Source organism: Cetorhinus maximus, chromosome 6 (assembly GCF_964194155.1).
Source record: "Cetorhinus maximus chromosome 6, sCetMax3.hap1.1, whole genome shotgun sequence".
Taxonomy (NCBI): Eukaryota; Metazoa; Chordata; class Chondrichthyes; order Lamniformes; family Cetorhinidae; genus Cetorhinus; species Cetorhinus maximus.
The window spans coordinates 23945016-23960851 of NC_135884.1; the positions used below are offsets into that span (position 1 = coordinate 23945016).

The following is a 15836-nucleotide window of genomic DNA, read 5'->3' on the forward strand; positions in this document are numbered from 1 at the left end:
GCATGGGGCTTGAATCCACAAACTTCTGACTCAGAGATGAGTGTACTATGAACCAAGTCAAATCAACAGTATGGTGCAGCTTTGGTCTCCAGAAAATACCTAGGAAAGTCATCTAGGAATGGGTTTCTGCTACTTTACTTCTGTGACATTATTGTGACATGATAACAGTTATAACAAAACTCATTAATGTATATCCGACAGATTACTGAACAGCAGGGCACCACTGCGATTTTCTAATTCTCCCAAAAGGGATGTTGCCTTCCTTACCCAGTCAGTCAATCTGGGTATGGGGTGCGTTTGCACAGAGTAAAGATGAGTCAATTCAAGTGGCCCAAGAACACATCACCAATCTACCTTAGCACAAGCATAGCTGACCTCTAACTTAAGAGTTCCAAAAGAGTGGAAAAGGAAAATTTTGCAATATATATTTGTAAAATCAACCAAAAAGGGCAGCATTTATACCTGTTGTCGTTCCACACCAATGCTGACTGTCCTAGTTGTGTCCATGCTATTTTTGGTCAGTGCTAGAGGCTGTTCCAATGACATACTTGGTAGTCCTATGCCAGCATAGGCATGGTTGCTGAGATGGCTCATGGTTGACACTGCAACACGTTCTATTGGACTACGACTTCGTTCTCTATGTTGATCTTTTCGAAAATCTCCATTGACTGGTTTGGTCCTGCATAAGTAGATTTGGTTAATATTCATGAGTCACACAACATTTTTAGAAAATAATTACTACAATCTTGTGAACATGCAGCAAACCCATGATTGCTTCTCTGAAACAGAACCAGATAAGACATGTGGAGTTCTGTATTATAGATATCAACCGCTTGATCATTACATCTAAGGAATTTACTAATGATGGGACATGGGAAGAAAGAGGGAAAAAGGAAATCTACTTCAGTGTAAAGCTAAAGCTACACAAAGTCAGCAACAGGCAAATTTAAGTCAATGAATTGATTATAACAGAAATGAACTAGCAGTCCACTTTGATGGAGCTACAAATAACCTAACAGCCCAGGTCCCCTTACAAGGCCTACAACTACAGATACAGTTGTGCTTTTCCAGCTTTTGACTGTGAAGTAGTAGTAAGAATTCTGGAAATATATAAATCCACGAGTACTAGTTATCAAAATCTGCATTTTTCTGCTTACTGGCTTAAGTTTAATGAAATTATTATACTCCAATATGCCTAGCCAGGTACTTCATTATTTTTAACAAATTGCTTAAAAAAGTTTTACAATGTAAAACTGTACTTCTGTTTTGTGTCCAAAAATATACATTTGATAATTGATTAATATGATACAGTATTATATATAGCTAGGAATCATTTTCCAAAATGTTGCCAACTAAATAACCGATCCTATGTAAATGATAAAGATAAACAACTTAACAATTTAACCACTGATTACAACATCTACACAGCTCTTCACAGGTGAAAAGGTAGTGGAATAGAAAAAAAAAAATGCAACTTTTGAGGGTAACTAGTGATGGGCAGTAAGTGTCTTGCCAGCATTGCCCACATCAGGAGTACAAATTGAAAAAGAAAAAGGGGGATTAAATACGTTTAATTGATTACCATGTTCAGTTTGTGAAAGAAAAACTAGGTCCTGTCTTGGCGCCTATTAAGGCAGGTAAAGGAGATTACACAACATCTCATTAAGTAAGCCAGTTACCCATAGTGTTAAAATTATTGAAGGGCTGTTACCCATCACAAATGATGCCCATGGCTCTGCTGTCCTAAATTGTGTTTTAATCATTAAAACACCTGTACAGCTGAATACATTAATGCTCAATTGAGTGTTGTCATTTCCACAAACAAGCTTTTTTTTTCTGTTGCTCGATGTTTTGCGACTGTTTTTGTTAAAACTTTTTTTAATTACAGTATATTCAGTAATGTGTCATATAGGGGAACACAGGATATGTGGTTTGTAGTCAAATACTCAGGCAAACATGCATTACATCTTAACCTCTCATTTAAGCTTGGCATAGAATCCGCTAACTTAGAGACAGTACTTGCTTTGTTGAATTAAACGAGATGTATTTAAACTAGAAAAATAAATTAAATATGCACAACCTTCTATTTAACAACTGCCAGCTATATGCTAGATATTGATAAATAGCTCAAGTATTTTTTTTACTCCCCAAGAAAATAAGACTATTTTCTTTTGTAGAGCATTATTTAGTGAAATAGCATATGAATCAGACTGACATGTTTTGTTGCTGTGCAGGTTAAGCATAGATGTATTTTCTTTCAGTAAAATCATGCTTTTCCAACAGCTACCCTCAATAGTCCCTAATGTAACACTGGGTTCATGAAAATGGTTCTCTCTTGTCACATGATGCAGAGCCAGAGAAAAATGATCAAACCAAAACTGCAGCAACTTTTGAAGGCACAATATCTGTCCTCATGGCAGAAGACACTAAAAGCATCTTAATAATGGGAGGCAATGAGCATGCAAAAGGGAGGAACTTCACTAGAGAAAGAGTACTAGGCAAACTAATGGTACAAAGGCTAACAAGTTCCCTGGACCTGATTGCCTGTATCCTCTCTCTCTCTCTTTCTTCAGGTACCCTGTCCTAAGAGGGCGTTGGCAACCATGGTTATGCTTGGCAAGGTGCTGCAGTGGTTTGTCATTGCCTTCTACAGGTTCTGGCTGACCAGGAGACTCTCCTGCTCTTACCACCTTCAATAGGTGTATTTGGAAGGATTTGCAAGTCGATAATCAACCTGTTTGGCCAGGTTATGAACACACAGTATGTGGCCATCAAGTCCCAGTGTGGGGCCCGAACCCGGAGCCTCTGGCTCAGAGGTAGGTGGTCCGCTGCCGCCACCACCACCATGGAAAACCACATATATAATGCCCCTGTTTAAAAAAAAGGAGGGGACAGAAAGCAGGAAACTGTAGGCCAGTTAGCCTAACATCTGTCATTGCAAAATGCTGGAATCCATTATCAAACAAGTAGTAGCAGGATATTTAGAAAATCATAATACAACCAAGAGTCAACATGGATTTTGTTTGACAAACTTATGAGCGCTTTTTGGGGATGCAACAAGCAGGATGAATAAAGGGGAACCAGTAGATGAAGTGTATTTGAATTTCCAAAAGGATTCAATAAGATGCCATATAAAAGGTTACTGCGCAAGATAAGAGCTCATGGTGTTAGGAATAATATATTAGCATGGAGAGAAGATTGGCTAACTAACAGAAGAGTGTGTGTCAGGATTAATGGGTCAATTTCAGGTTGGCAAACTGCGACTAGTGAGGTGCCACAGGGATCAGTGCTGGGGCCTCAAATATTTACAATCTACATTAATGACTTGGATGAAGGGACTGTGTGTATTGCAGCCAAATTTGCTGACGATTCAAAAGTGGTTGGGAAAGCAATGATACAAAGAGTCTGCAAAGAGAAATGGGTTAAGTGAGTGGGCAAATATTTGGCCAATGGAATATAATGTGGGAAAATGTGAGGTTGTCCACTTGGCAGGAAGAATAGAAATGAAAGATTATTTAAAATGGAAACAGACTACAGAATGCAGAGGTATAGAGGGGTCTGGGACATGGAAAATTCACATGCAGGTACTGCAAATGCAAATCGAACGTTGGCCTTTATTGAGAGGGAAATGGAATATACAGCAACAAAGTCTTGCTACATACAGCCATACAGGTTTAATTGGGGAGATCACACTTAGACTACAATGTACAGTTTTGGCCTCCTTTTTTGAGGGGTGTATTTTCATTGGATGCAGTACAGATGAAGTTCACTAGGTTGATTCCTCAGATAAAGGGGTTGCCTTACAAGAAGAGTTTGAGCAGGTTGGGCCTTTACTCGTGGAGTTTAGGAGAATGAGAGGTGATCTTATTAAACATACAAGATCCTGAGGGGGCTTGACAGGGTAGATGATGAGAGAATGTTTCCCCTAGCAGGGGAATCTAGAACTAGGAAATATAGTTTCAGAATAAGGGGTCTACCATTTAAGATGGAGACAGGAAGGAATTTCTTCTCTCACAGAGGGTTGTGAATCTTTGGAACTCCCTACCCCAGAAAGCAGTGGAGGCTGGATCACTGAATATATTCAAGGCTGAATTAGAAAGATTTTTTGAACTATAGGGGCATCAGGGGTTATGGGGAACAGGCAGGAAAGTGGATCTGAGATCAAGATCAGGTCAGCCATGATCTTATTGAATAGGTGCTCGAGGCACCATAAGGCCTTCTTCTGCTCCTATTTCTCATGTTCTTACCTAATAATAGGGTTCAGAATGGTGTGTTCAAACTTTGCATTTGAAATTTATGATGTAATTCAACCTTCCCTTCTGAGTATTAAAACCTTGTAATAGTCATGATTTATATTCTATGTAAAAATATAGATACATATATTCATCATTCCACATTTCCTGAAAATTACATCCTGCATTTCTTTTTGCTTCCCATAGGATGTATCCTTTTATAGTCACCTACCCCAGGCAGTCAACCTGTCAGCTATGAGAAAAAAAAAACTAGAGATGTTCAGGGAATTGATGAATGTACATATGCAGGAGGGGGCACACACTGGTTTAGGCACTCGTGATAAGAGTCACCCAATCACATGTTGGCCCAACACCAAATCAGGACTGCATTAAGATCCACATTTGTTCTAGCTGGTCAATATTAGTGTAGAAATTGATTTGCAAAAATGTAAACAATTTGCAGAGTGGAAATGACAATGAAAATGACCTTGAGCTAGCAACTGCCAAAAGCAAGCTTTCTTACAACTGTCCATTAAGGATCATTATGGTGTACACATCACATGATGCAATGACTCCCTGAAATATTGAGAGAGCATCATCACTACTTTCAACTTCGAAAATGAACCCACTCTAAACAAGCCCTCCAATTTAGTTTAACCTTTTTTTTGTTCTCCAGACCGTGACCCCACCCACCCCATTTTAAACCCATCATACTTAGATCCATAGCACACACTCACCTAACAATACAAAGAAAGAACGTGTATTGATCATGTCCTCAAAATGCTTCACAATGAATTACACAGGAAAATTACCAAACACCACAAACACAAGGTTGTAACTCCAACTCCAAAAAAACACAGAAAATAAAAGAACAAAATAATTCAGTCCGAAGAAACTTCCAGCCAACTCCTAGACAACTGCCATCAAGATCTGCATCTCAACAGTTATAATGAGGGAAACAGGCCCACCTCAAGACAGAAGCTATTGTAAAACAAGATTCTCACTTTATGAATGCCAGTGTCACACCCATCAATATGGTCTCTTCAAACACAACACACCACAACAACAGTCTGTCAGAGGCACAGGCACTGATTGGACAGCTGGCATAGAATAATGCTTCAACATGGAATATGGAAAACACTTCACACACTATTTCTATTATTTACCCATTACTTCAGTCACGGGTTAGGATGTTCTTCACAGTTTTTGTGCCCAGTCTAGCACCATACAGTAACCACTATTGTACGAATAAACAAAATGCAACAGTGCACTCTTCAAGTAAAACACATTTATCTACTGGAGGGGGGGGTGAAAGAGAGCATTTTAAAACACTTTTATGTAGCAGTCCAAGAACTGTGCTAATTTACGATGTTGCTGCTCTTTTTTGAAAAAGTGGTAAATGTGAGCAGGGCTGCATCTGTTAGTTTTGCATTGTACAGTATTCTTCCTTGCACACCAGACCATCAAATCCACCAAACTCTAAAGGGGGCCCAGTCAAGGGTTCACATTCTGCACCAGTATCCATATAGAGTTTAAAAGTAAAAGGAAGGTGGTTTATCAACAATTTCTGTACTTGGAGCTTAACATGCTAATTTGCCAATTAGTGATTAAACCTCGATCTAAATCCTCATGGATTTATACATTTTTTTCTGATTGTTTAAAATGATCAAACGGTTACAATATTGCACTTTTTTATTCTAGTAATATAATAGCTGGAAATAGATTGACATTGTACTGTTTCCTTCATTAATCTTCAAAATATAGCAGAAATGGAGAGTTTAACTTGGTGTATGTATATTCAAAGCTTCAAACTTGGCACAGGAGCTTAATAGCATACAGAAAGTTCGTAATGAAGACTGCCAATATCACTGGCCACTCAGTACCTTTCTAAAAAGGAGTTTATTGGTGATTCCAGTTCCACTGATTCAAGTTTGCTGCCCTAGAGCCTGGAGCAAGCACAATATATTCTCCAATCACCACTGCTTGTGAGCTAATGGTACAACAGGGAGATTGATGTTCACTGCTGAACAAATAATTTTACCTCTACAGAACACACTGACTCAAACTTGAAAATTAATTGCAGCTGAACATGGAACTACCATCTGTTTTTTTAAAAAAAATAGAATGGAAGGTTTTGGTACTAACCTCACTTTAATCATTGTCAAAAAGCATGAAGGCAGCCCAACGTCCTCCCACAAGAAAGTCCTGGGCCCCTGAATCTTGGCAGGCTCTCTTATGAAAAGCTGGTCAGGCAGGAGCCATTTCAACATAAAAGCCCCTTGCAAACGCAGGGAATCAGTACACTGCACATTTTCCTAATCTCCTTTGAACTGCACTGCATGCAAATGAAGTTACTCACCGTACAATAATACAATATTTAGTTCAAAAGGTTTTTACGTTAAAAGGCATTTGTCAAAGGAAATTGAAGACTTTAGGGGGTTAAATTTACACAAATAATTTTCTACACAGTGCCAACTGTTATTGCTTGTGGCATTTGCTGTCCACACAGATACGAAGCGACTGATTAATATAAAATGTCCTGAAAAAGGATTTCTGTCAAGCTTCCCAACTCCCCTGTAGACTCTTAACGCAGCACATTTGCCTGTTGGGGGAAGGCTGATGTCAGCGCTTGTGAACACAGCTCAGTGAAAGGATAAGGAGGCCTTTGTTTTCAGCTGAACTGTGAAAATGAGAAAATGGCTCCAGCCGACAAACAAGAAACCCACACTGCACAGGTCATCCCTAGCCCTTTGCTTAAAGTGCTGAACATAAAAGCTCCTTGCAAAACAAGAATCAGTGCACTACATTTTTAAAGCACAATTTATGTACTCAATATATTCCCTTGCACAGAAGATTTTTTTGTGTGTGAAGAAAGCGGGGGGGGGGAAAAAAAAGTAAGCGAAAGCAGAGGATTCTGATAATAACAAGATTCACTGAGTCTGGCTGTGAGGAGGGGGAGGGGGAAATTTCCTTAAGACCTGCCAGAAAGATAATAGTCAAATTCTCATGTTACCCAGTCCTGACAGAGTATCTTTCATGCATGTGCGGAATTAAACAAACTTAAAAATTAAAGTGGGCTTACTTTTTTTTTTCATTTTATAATTGCTCCAAACAAGCAAGAAAATTCATTTCTACAGTTATTAGGGTCAATCCCACTTGTGCTTGCAACAAGGATGATTGCCCCAAAGGGCTGGTTGGTTGCTACGAAGTAAAAGTAAAATTGAATGTGCCTCCACAAACACTGTTCTAATGGTTGATCACATATCCCATTCACGATGGTTCAATCTGAAGGAAAATTGGAGGTCACCACGTGAAAGGTTTCTCGTGTTAATTTTAATGTTTATCAAAAATGTGAGATGAGGATTCACTACACTAATGGTTGGAAAACGACTTAGAAAGGATTCACTTCTCTGTTCCCTCCAAAAACTTCCCAACAAGAGTAAATTAATGATGTTTTACTCCACCATGAAGATAAGGAAGATCCCAGCTTTAATTTACAGTCTGTGCCAATGTAATAATCAGGTGCTGTACTTGGTCTTAATGTCTGTGAACAATGGATAGAAAAGTCAGTCAGGGCTCCAGCTCTACCCAAAAGTTGCAAATGTTTGGATCTTCAGATGACAAGATAAGACCTGTCAGGTTTATCCTCGCTGGTAAATTAGCCCACCACCACAGTCAGGGCTCATGTGAAGGTAAGAAATTCAAATAGTCGCTTGGTAGTACAGGGTTTGAGTATTGCTGAAAGAGAGACAGGCTATCAAATCTCTTCATCTTGCACTCATCAGGACAGATACAAGAATGCTAAATTTCAAAGGGAGCATTCTTGTATCTGTCCTGATGAGTGTAACGTGACAGGCTTCAACAACATTTTTTTTTTCAGAAAGTAATGCACCTGAATCAAAAAAAAGTTACCAGCAACCCTGGAACAGAACCACAGCGTAGATGCCACACTTGGACAGGGCGGTGAAAAAAATTGGTGGGATGTGAGCATGGTGGAAAGAAGATTTTTCCCAGTCACTGGTGGAAGTTGAGTTCAGGATGCCATTTGTGAGGTTATGGTCCTTTACTTCAGATGTTTCTAGCATCCTAGTCATTAGAACATTGTGATTAAGCCATTGAGCAGGATGTTCCAGTTCCATGTGAGTCAGATACATACTTGCCTAAATAATTCCAGTTTAGATGATTCAACCAAAATTCAATGCTGATATCTATTTCTATGCAAGTCAGTCTGCACTCAGTGTCCAATCTGTTCTTCTTTACACCACCAATTTTGCAGCAGAAATGCATCCATATTAGATTCACGTCTGCCACGAACTGATAATGTAATCAGCCTTTTGATTTTTTTTTAAAAAACAGCTTCATTTTTAAATTAAGTTTGCCAAGCTGCAACATACATGTGGCTACTCTGCATAAATGACCTGAATTCAGTCTCAGTGCAAAGTAGTTCGATTTGTAGATAACATTATCTTGAAGGGACCTTGGACTCCAAAGAAGCAGGCAAGATCTTAGTTAGAATTGAATAACACCTTTACCTATAGACTGATCAGTAATGAATGAAGTTCAATATGCAATTGTACAAGGTAATACAAACTGGAAGTCAGATCTAGACACACATACTTTCTGAATGTATGGAACTTGCCAAGTGGGAAATGAGTTAGATCAAGAAATCTAGTTGGTTCACTCGACAAACTTAAATAACATAAGGGCTTCAAATCCACAGTAGATATATGGTGCTCTGGTCACATGAGATAAGAAAGTGTAAAATGGCCCAAGGCGCTTCACAAGAGCGATTATCAAATAAAATTAGACACTGAGCCACATATGGAGATATATTACACATGTTTTCTAAAGCTTTGTCAAAGGGATAGGGTTTAAGGAGTTTCTTAAAATGTAGAGAGAGAGGAGAGGTTTGAGGAGAAAATTCCAGATCTTAAGGTCAAGCAGTTGACGGTATCGCTGTCAATGAGGCAGCAAAGAAAATCAGAGGTGCACAAGAGGCCAGACTTGGAGGAGTGCAGACATGATGGAAGGCAGTATGCGGTTACAGACATAGGAAGGGGCAAAGCCATGGTGGGATTTGATAACAAAAAGATAAGAATTTAAAAACTGAGGCATTGCTGGACCAAGAGTTAATGTAGGTCAGTAAGCACAGGGGTGAATGGGACTTGCTGCAAGTTAGCAGCACATTTTTGGATGAGTTCAAGTTTAAAGAGGGTGGAAGGCCAGCCAGGAGTGCATTGGAATATTCATGTCTAAATGGTAACAAAGGCATCCATCAGAGTTTCAGCAGATGAGCTAAGGCAAGGGCAGCTGTCGAATTACATTACGGAGGTGAAAGTAGGTATCCTTTGGTTCAACCAAACTCATCCTCTGATCCTGAGAGATAATTAGATCAAACAGTGGTACAAGGAGAAAACGAATGAGAACAGAGTTTTGCACTATTAAACTTTAAAATATATAAAAGCAGTGTTTTGTTTTGAAAGGCCATGCTTCCATTCACTTTCTGCACCTAATCAAGCCTGTGGACTTTCTGCAGGTTATCTGGTTTTGGATCACATCCACAAGTTTGCAATGGTTTACACAAACCAGCTTTTAGTTCATGGGCCAAAGTGAGTTACGAAAGCCAGAACTTTACTGAGAGCTGTATTCTGTAGGAGCTAGAAGGTTTCAAGGAAAAAGCGAGCTCTGGAAGTAATTATATACCATCCGTTTTTACTGGCATTAAATTGCAGGGGTGTTTCCGTTTTTCTTTATCTTAAATACAGCTATTTGAACATGATTGTGACTCTCTGTACAGTCTGATGCAAGACATTATTTTCAGCTGACTTTGTGAAAAATGTCAAACTACTAGCACAAAACAAGGTGCAGCTTCCTCCTGAAACAGGAATAGGCTATGTTCATCAGATAAACAGAGGTTTTATTTCTTGGTGAGCCAGATGTGTGAAAATAAAGTTTTCATTTAGCATACTGCATTCCAATTGGTTGATTCCATAAAGGGCAACTAAATCATCCCACAGTTCCAAACTGCTAGTAGACTGGAAATAAACTAGAAAACAGTGAATTGCAAACAGGCATACAGACAAAAGAAAAATTCCGGCTCTCTTGCTTTGTGATATGCATGGAACCTCAGCTCTCATGTTGCAACTAATGGGAATTTCTAAAAAGGCCCAGAAAAACATGGAGTCAAGCACACTCCCAAACAAATTTCCTTATTACTACATATAGCAAGCACCATCATCATTCAGCCATTCTTTTTCCGCCTTCGTATTTACTGAGGTTCCCCATTGGTCAAACTTTCGAACAAAATTCACTTCAGAAGTTACCAGGAGCATACTGCTCATTGAGCTAGTGGGTAAGCACAAGTAAAGAATGCCACCTTTGTTGCACTGTGCGTACACAGTTACTGGCACTGCACATTTCCAATGACGCTGTATTGGTTTCTACCACCATGGATTTTTGGAAGAGAGGGAAATTATAACTGCCAAAAAGAATTGGGGTCAGTAAGCAAAGTTAGTCCCTTCCAAACAACCAATACAAATAAAAATATTATAATATTCATCCTGTTTGATATTGCAGGAGCTAAGTATGTAACTGATCAGGTGTTCAGATATATTCTTACACATACAACCCGATTTATTAACCACATTTCATAAACAACATGGGGACATCATCCTGTTTTGCGAACCAAAGTTGTGGACTTCCATTGTTCTTCTCTACTTCACTGCCAGAAAACATATTGCATGATGTCACCACCCACTTGTAAGTCATGAATAAATCTTGTTGTGTTACTATACTGTACCATAAAAGGAAACAGATTGTTGTGAATGGAACTGCTAATTTTGTTTTAAGTGTATGCAATTTAAAAAATTCTTCCCCATTAAAGTCTGTAGACATATTTATATGTACGAGTTTCTATCGTAACAATATTTTTATTACTACTGACACTTTTCACTTTTAATCTCCCAAATCATCTTCATTCTGAGGGCAACACCCACATTTTTGTATCAATTGCAAGCTCATCTGCATCGTTTTTAAAGAAATACAATCTTATTACTTGGGTTTCATGGTATAATTCGAGTTAAACAGAGTAAATGAAGCAGCTATGGAAAATTTCAATCCCAATACAGCCAGAAATACAAATCACTGGCTGTTCACGCTCACAAACAGCAAATTTCCTTCTCCCCCTCTTCTCTCTCTCCCCCCAGTGACCTCATCAACCACCAGCCAATATTGTTCCATTGAGACAGACACAATAGACAGGTCAGAAAGTCACAGTTTACAGATCAACTGAGTCAATTCACCACAAATGGCTGAGAGGAAGGGTCTGGGAGGCTACAGTATTGAGGCTGCTGCAAAAAAGTCTTAATGGAAACTGACAAAGGGAGACATGCATCTCAGGATCCCAGATATGCTTCAGATCACATCATAAATCATCTGGAGTTGCACAGTTCCCAAAACCAGAAGCAGCACCAAAATCTCCAGACAATTTGACTAAACATCTAGCATTTAGCAACTGGTTGAATTGACACATCAATAAATATTGTGATCAGGTTGAAAAGGCTGTTTTACAAGCTGGATACTGATTTTTTTTTAATATATACTATTCATACACAACTTATTAAGTTGATAAACTACAGTGATGCAGCCTGAAACGAAAAAGAAACTGGCTATTCATCAAGGTCTTACTAAACATTAAAGATCTGAATACGCTTTATGACTACACACCACATTCTAAACGGAATTGGAATGCAAGGAATGTAGACTACTTCAGTTAAGCTCTAAAGCTAAGAACTGTAAGTAGTGATCAGGAATGTGCTGTGATCATTTTGTCTAGTCAGGAATAAGTGAAATCTTTCAACTTGATGCCATTCACGGTAAGAACAGAGAAAGAAAATAATCGAAACTTTTTCCTGTACTTATACACACATACGCTAAATATATACGCACATATACATACATGTATATTTTACATACGCACAATGTACATGCATATCCACTTACATGAATGCGTACAAACATTAACTGATGAAACCAGTCACTGTTCTCATTATTATCCTTAATGAATAGTCATCTCTGAAAATGATGCAATTTTACTGCAACATAAATTTTAATCAGATGTAGCCCAACTCTGGGAACACTTTGGTATTTTCCACATATCAAAATTAAAGAGTGGTATGGCACATCTAAAGTCAGAAATATTAGCTTGTACTACTTAAGCTATTTTCCAATGTTTACCACTCGATTAATTGAAAACATTTTAATGCATTTTCCAAACTCTTTGGTTTTTATTTTCCTCCCCTCTTCTTCCTCAATTCAGCATTTCACATACTACACAATCTCTAACAAAAGCATTCAGCGAAGACTGAGAAGGAGCGTCTTAAAGCAGAAGGTTGAGGGTAAGAATTCCAGTGCTTAGGGACTTGATAGATGAAGGCATGGAGCAAAGACATCGAGGCATGCACAAAAGACCAGAGTTGTAGAAATGCTATGTTCTTGAAACGGTTGCAGGGTTTGGAGCAGGTTACAAAGATAAGGAGGGCGAGGCTATGGAAAAAGTTTTAAAATGAAGGCATCGGTAGACTGGGAGCCAATGTAGTTCAGGGAGAAGTGATGGTAAGCAGAACTTGGTGCAGGTTAGAATATGTGCAGCAGTGTTTTGGATGAGCTCACGATTATGGAGGGTGGAAGCTGGGAAGGCAGCAAGAAGGATATTGGAATAATGAAGTCTGGGGGTAACAAAGTATGGATCAGGGTTTTAGCAGAAGATAAGCTAAGGAAAAGGTGGAGATGTGTGCAATGTTCCAGAGGTGGAAAAAAGCGGTATTTGTGACAGAGAAGATAGGAGTGTTAAGTTAAACTCAGAATTAGATAGGATGTCATAAAGACAATGGGTGGAATTGTCCCAAATTTACACAAAGTGCAGTAGCAGGCGGGAAAAAAGTAGTTTTACTCGCTGGCCACAAAGGTGGGTTTTCGTGTCATTTCACCCCATCCCCACCTTGTTAATTACACAGCCACAGAAAACACGCCATCTCACTGGCGGGCAGCCTCCAATTTGCCTGCCATGGTGTTATCTCACCGCTTCCTCACACAGGGCACTATATTTAAAGTGTAGCCACGCACACACTTCTCAATGCTTGCAGCCCAGGAATGCATTGGTGGAGACATGGTCCCAAAAGCCAAGAACAATGCAACCTCCTGATTCAGTGACGCATCCCTGGGACACCGTGGAGGCCCACGCGATGTCCTCTACCCCCACTCTGGCCACAGGAGGACCATCAGTGTCACCACTCCAGCTTGGGAGGCAGTGGCAGAGGTGGTTAGTGCCATTGCTGCATACAAGAGGTTGGCCATCCAGTGCAGAAAATGGATGAATGATCTCATCCATGCCGCCAGGGTATGGCAACCATCTCATCACTCTAATCTCACACACTCAAAGCCATCACATATTCACTGGCCTCTATCTCACTGCCAGCTCAAGGAACACCACCACTCATTCTCTCTCACACACACCCTCGTATCTCCATCTAGTCTCATCTTCTGTGGAGACTGCTTCCTCAGCCCTCACCATCTTGAGGCCACTTGCAAAGATCAACATGTGCCCCACACACACCCTGGGATACGCCTTAGGGATGGTCTGGTAGGTAGAGACATGCCTGTGAGCCCCCCTAAAAGTGATGTGATGCTGCCTGCGAAACCTGGTGCTAATGACTGCGAGTGCTGCCCAAAGCAAGGTGGGCAAAACCAACCTTGAACTCCTGAGCGAAATGCAGGTCGCCAGGTGCACGTAGCTTACGTACAGTTGGTGAAACACGTAATCACACCAATGTGCCCATGTGATCCAGCGTGGGGGGGGATGATTCCAGTGAGCAGGGCTTATAATGAGACGTTAAGTATTGAAATTAGGTTTTCAATGTGTGGCGGTGGGAAACACAGCCCATTGTCGATGAGTGGAGCGGACGATCACAAACTGGTTTCACGATGGTGTGAAACCGATTTTTGGCCTTCTCGCCATATTGTTACCCACGCCCCCACCCCCCATGATGCCCATGGCAATGGGGCCGGAAAATTCCAGCCAATTGCTTTGGTCTTCTGAATGTATAAAATGGGAGAAACTGCAGCTCACCCAGAACTCTATCTTTGAAAATCAGTCAGACAATGCACGTGCAGTGCAGAGATCGAGAGGTGGTGCTGTCGTCTAACTGGGTATTGTCGGCCTACAAGTGGAACCCAATGCCGTGTCTTCAGATATTGTCAATGAGCAACAAGTAGATGAGAAATAGAAAGGGACAATATGATAATCCATTGCAAGGGATTCTCTGGTAGTGACAAGATAGCTGGACAATGGAGGAAAGTGTGGTCAAATGTGTGAAAGACTGCAGACAAGTCAAGGTGGATGAGGAGGTTTAGTCCACCATGGCTACAGTCACAGAGATTGTTACTTATCACTTTGATTAGGACTGTTTCATTGCTTTGGCAGGGGTGGATGTCTAATTCAAATGTGGAGCCACAGGAAAGATGGGCACAGGTGATTTGGGAGGCAACAGCATGTTCAAGGATAATACCAGGAGGAGTAAGAACAATTTGCAGTGTCAACTATCATGGGGACCAGGAAGGAAAGTTGGATAGTCAACAGTTTAATGGGAATAGGGATAAGAAAGCAAGAGATGAATTTCACAAACGAGATGAGCTTGGAGAATGCCTAAGGGGAGACAAGAGAGAAACTGCAGAAAGATGAGAGTTCTGCGTTAGGGCACAGGGGACCCTTGACTTTGTAAGCAACAGGATGGGAGCAATGTGATAGGGGAGCTGAATGGATGGTCTCACTCTTTGTGATAAAGTAGTCCGTGAGCTCCTTGGACTTCTCATTGGAGGAGAGGGTTTATGGAGACATTAGTCGAGAGAAGAAACCTGGGGTTAATTTTGCATTCTAGGATGATACTGAAGATGTGAACAATTTTGACAGAAGAGATCAGCGCCCAATAGTGCTTGATGTGATCCAGCCAGGTTGGACTGTGAACAGCTAAACCTTTCTCATGCTATATACTTGCAAGTTTTTGCCCCTAGCTGGGAGCCATTCTGGTAAAAATCACAACCAGAAAATTCTATGGGTTTCTTGAAATCTGGGCATTATCAGATGCCCATTCGCATCCTAATGGAAAATCCATTATATAATGTCTATAGCCAGTACTTGAAAACTTGCATAACAAATCTCTACTTTTCAAATCTCTTCAAAACAGAAGCCTACAATACCATTTCAAACCATCAGAGCAATGATTTTCAAAAACACTTTCATAAAACTAGGAGACGTCTCTACCCCCCCACCGCAGTACATTATGCCATATGAGAATATATTTTAGGTATACAACACCAACTTATAATAAACGCAATACACTTGCATTTGTATAGTGCTTAGTACTTCATAAATTCTCTAAGTACACCTGACAATGAATAACTTTCTTGCACTGTAGTGACTGTTAATGTAGACAATGGGCAGGGTTTTCCAGCCCCACCCACCGCAAGCATCGTCCAGTCACTCTGAAAGTCAATGGGCTTTTGGCTGGGCCAGTGAATCTCCCGTCACGGGTTCCTCCACGACGGGGC

At 40.2% G+C, this 15836-nt stretch overlaps 1 protein-coding gene across 5 annotated transcripts in view; it reads right to left on the reverse strand.

The window, feature by feature from the left end:
• Positions 1-15836, reverse strand: part of vgll4b (vestigial-like family member 4b) — a 107844-nt gene that overhangs the window by 11623 nt on the left and 80385 nt on the right. For 4 of the 5 annotated variants that reach the window (XM_078543425.1, XM_078543424.1, XM_078543422.1 and 1 more), the window contains exon 3: positions 463-679. In XM_078543425.1, the coding sequence (XP_078399551.1) occupies positions 463-679 (217 nt within the window). Of the gene's footprint in view, positions 1-462; positions 680-6377; positions 6508-15836 lie in introns of those variants that run through there. The other variant, XM_078543427.1, reaches the window with a different exon arrangement.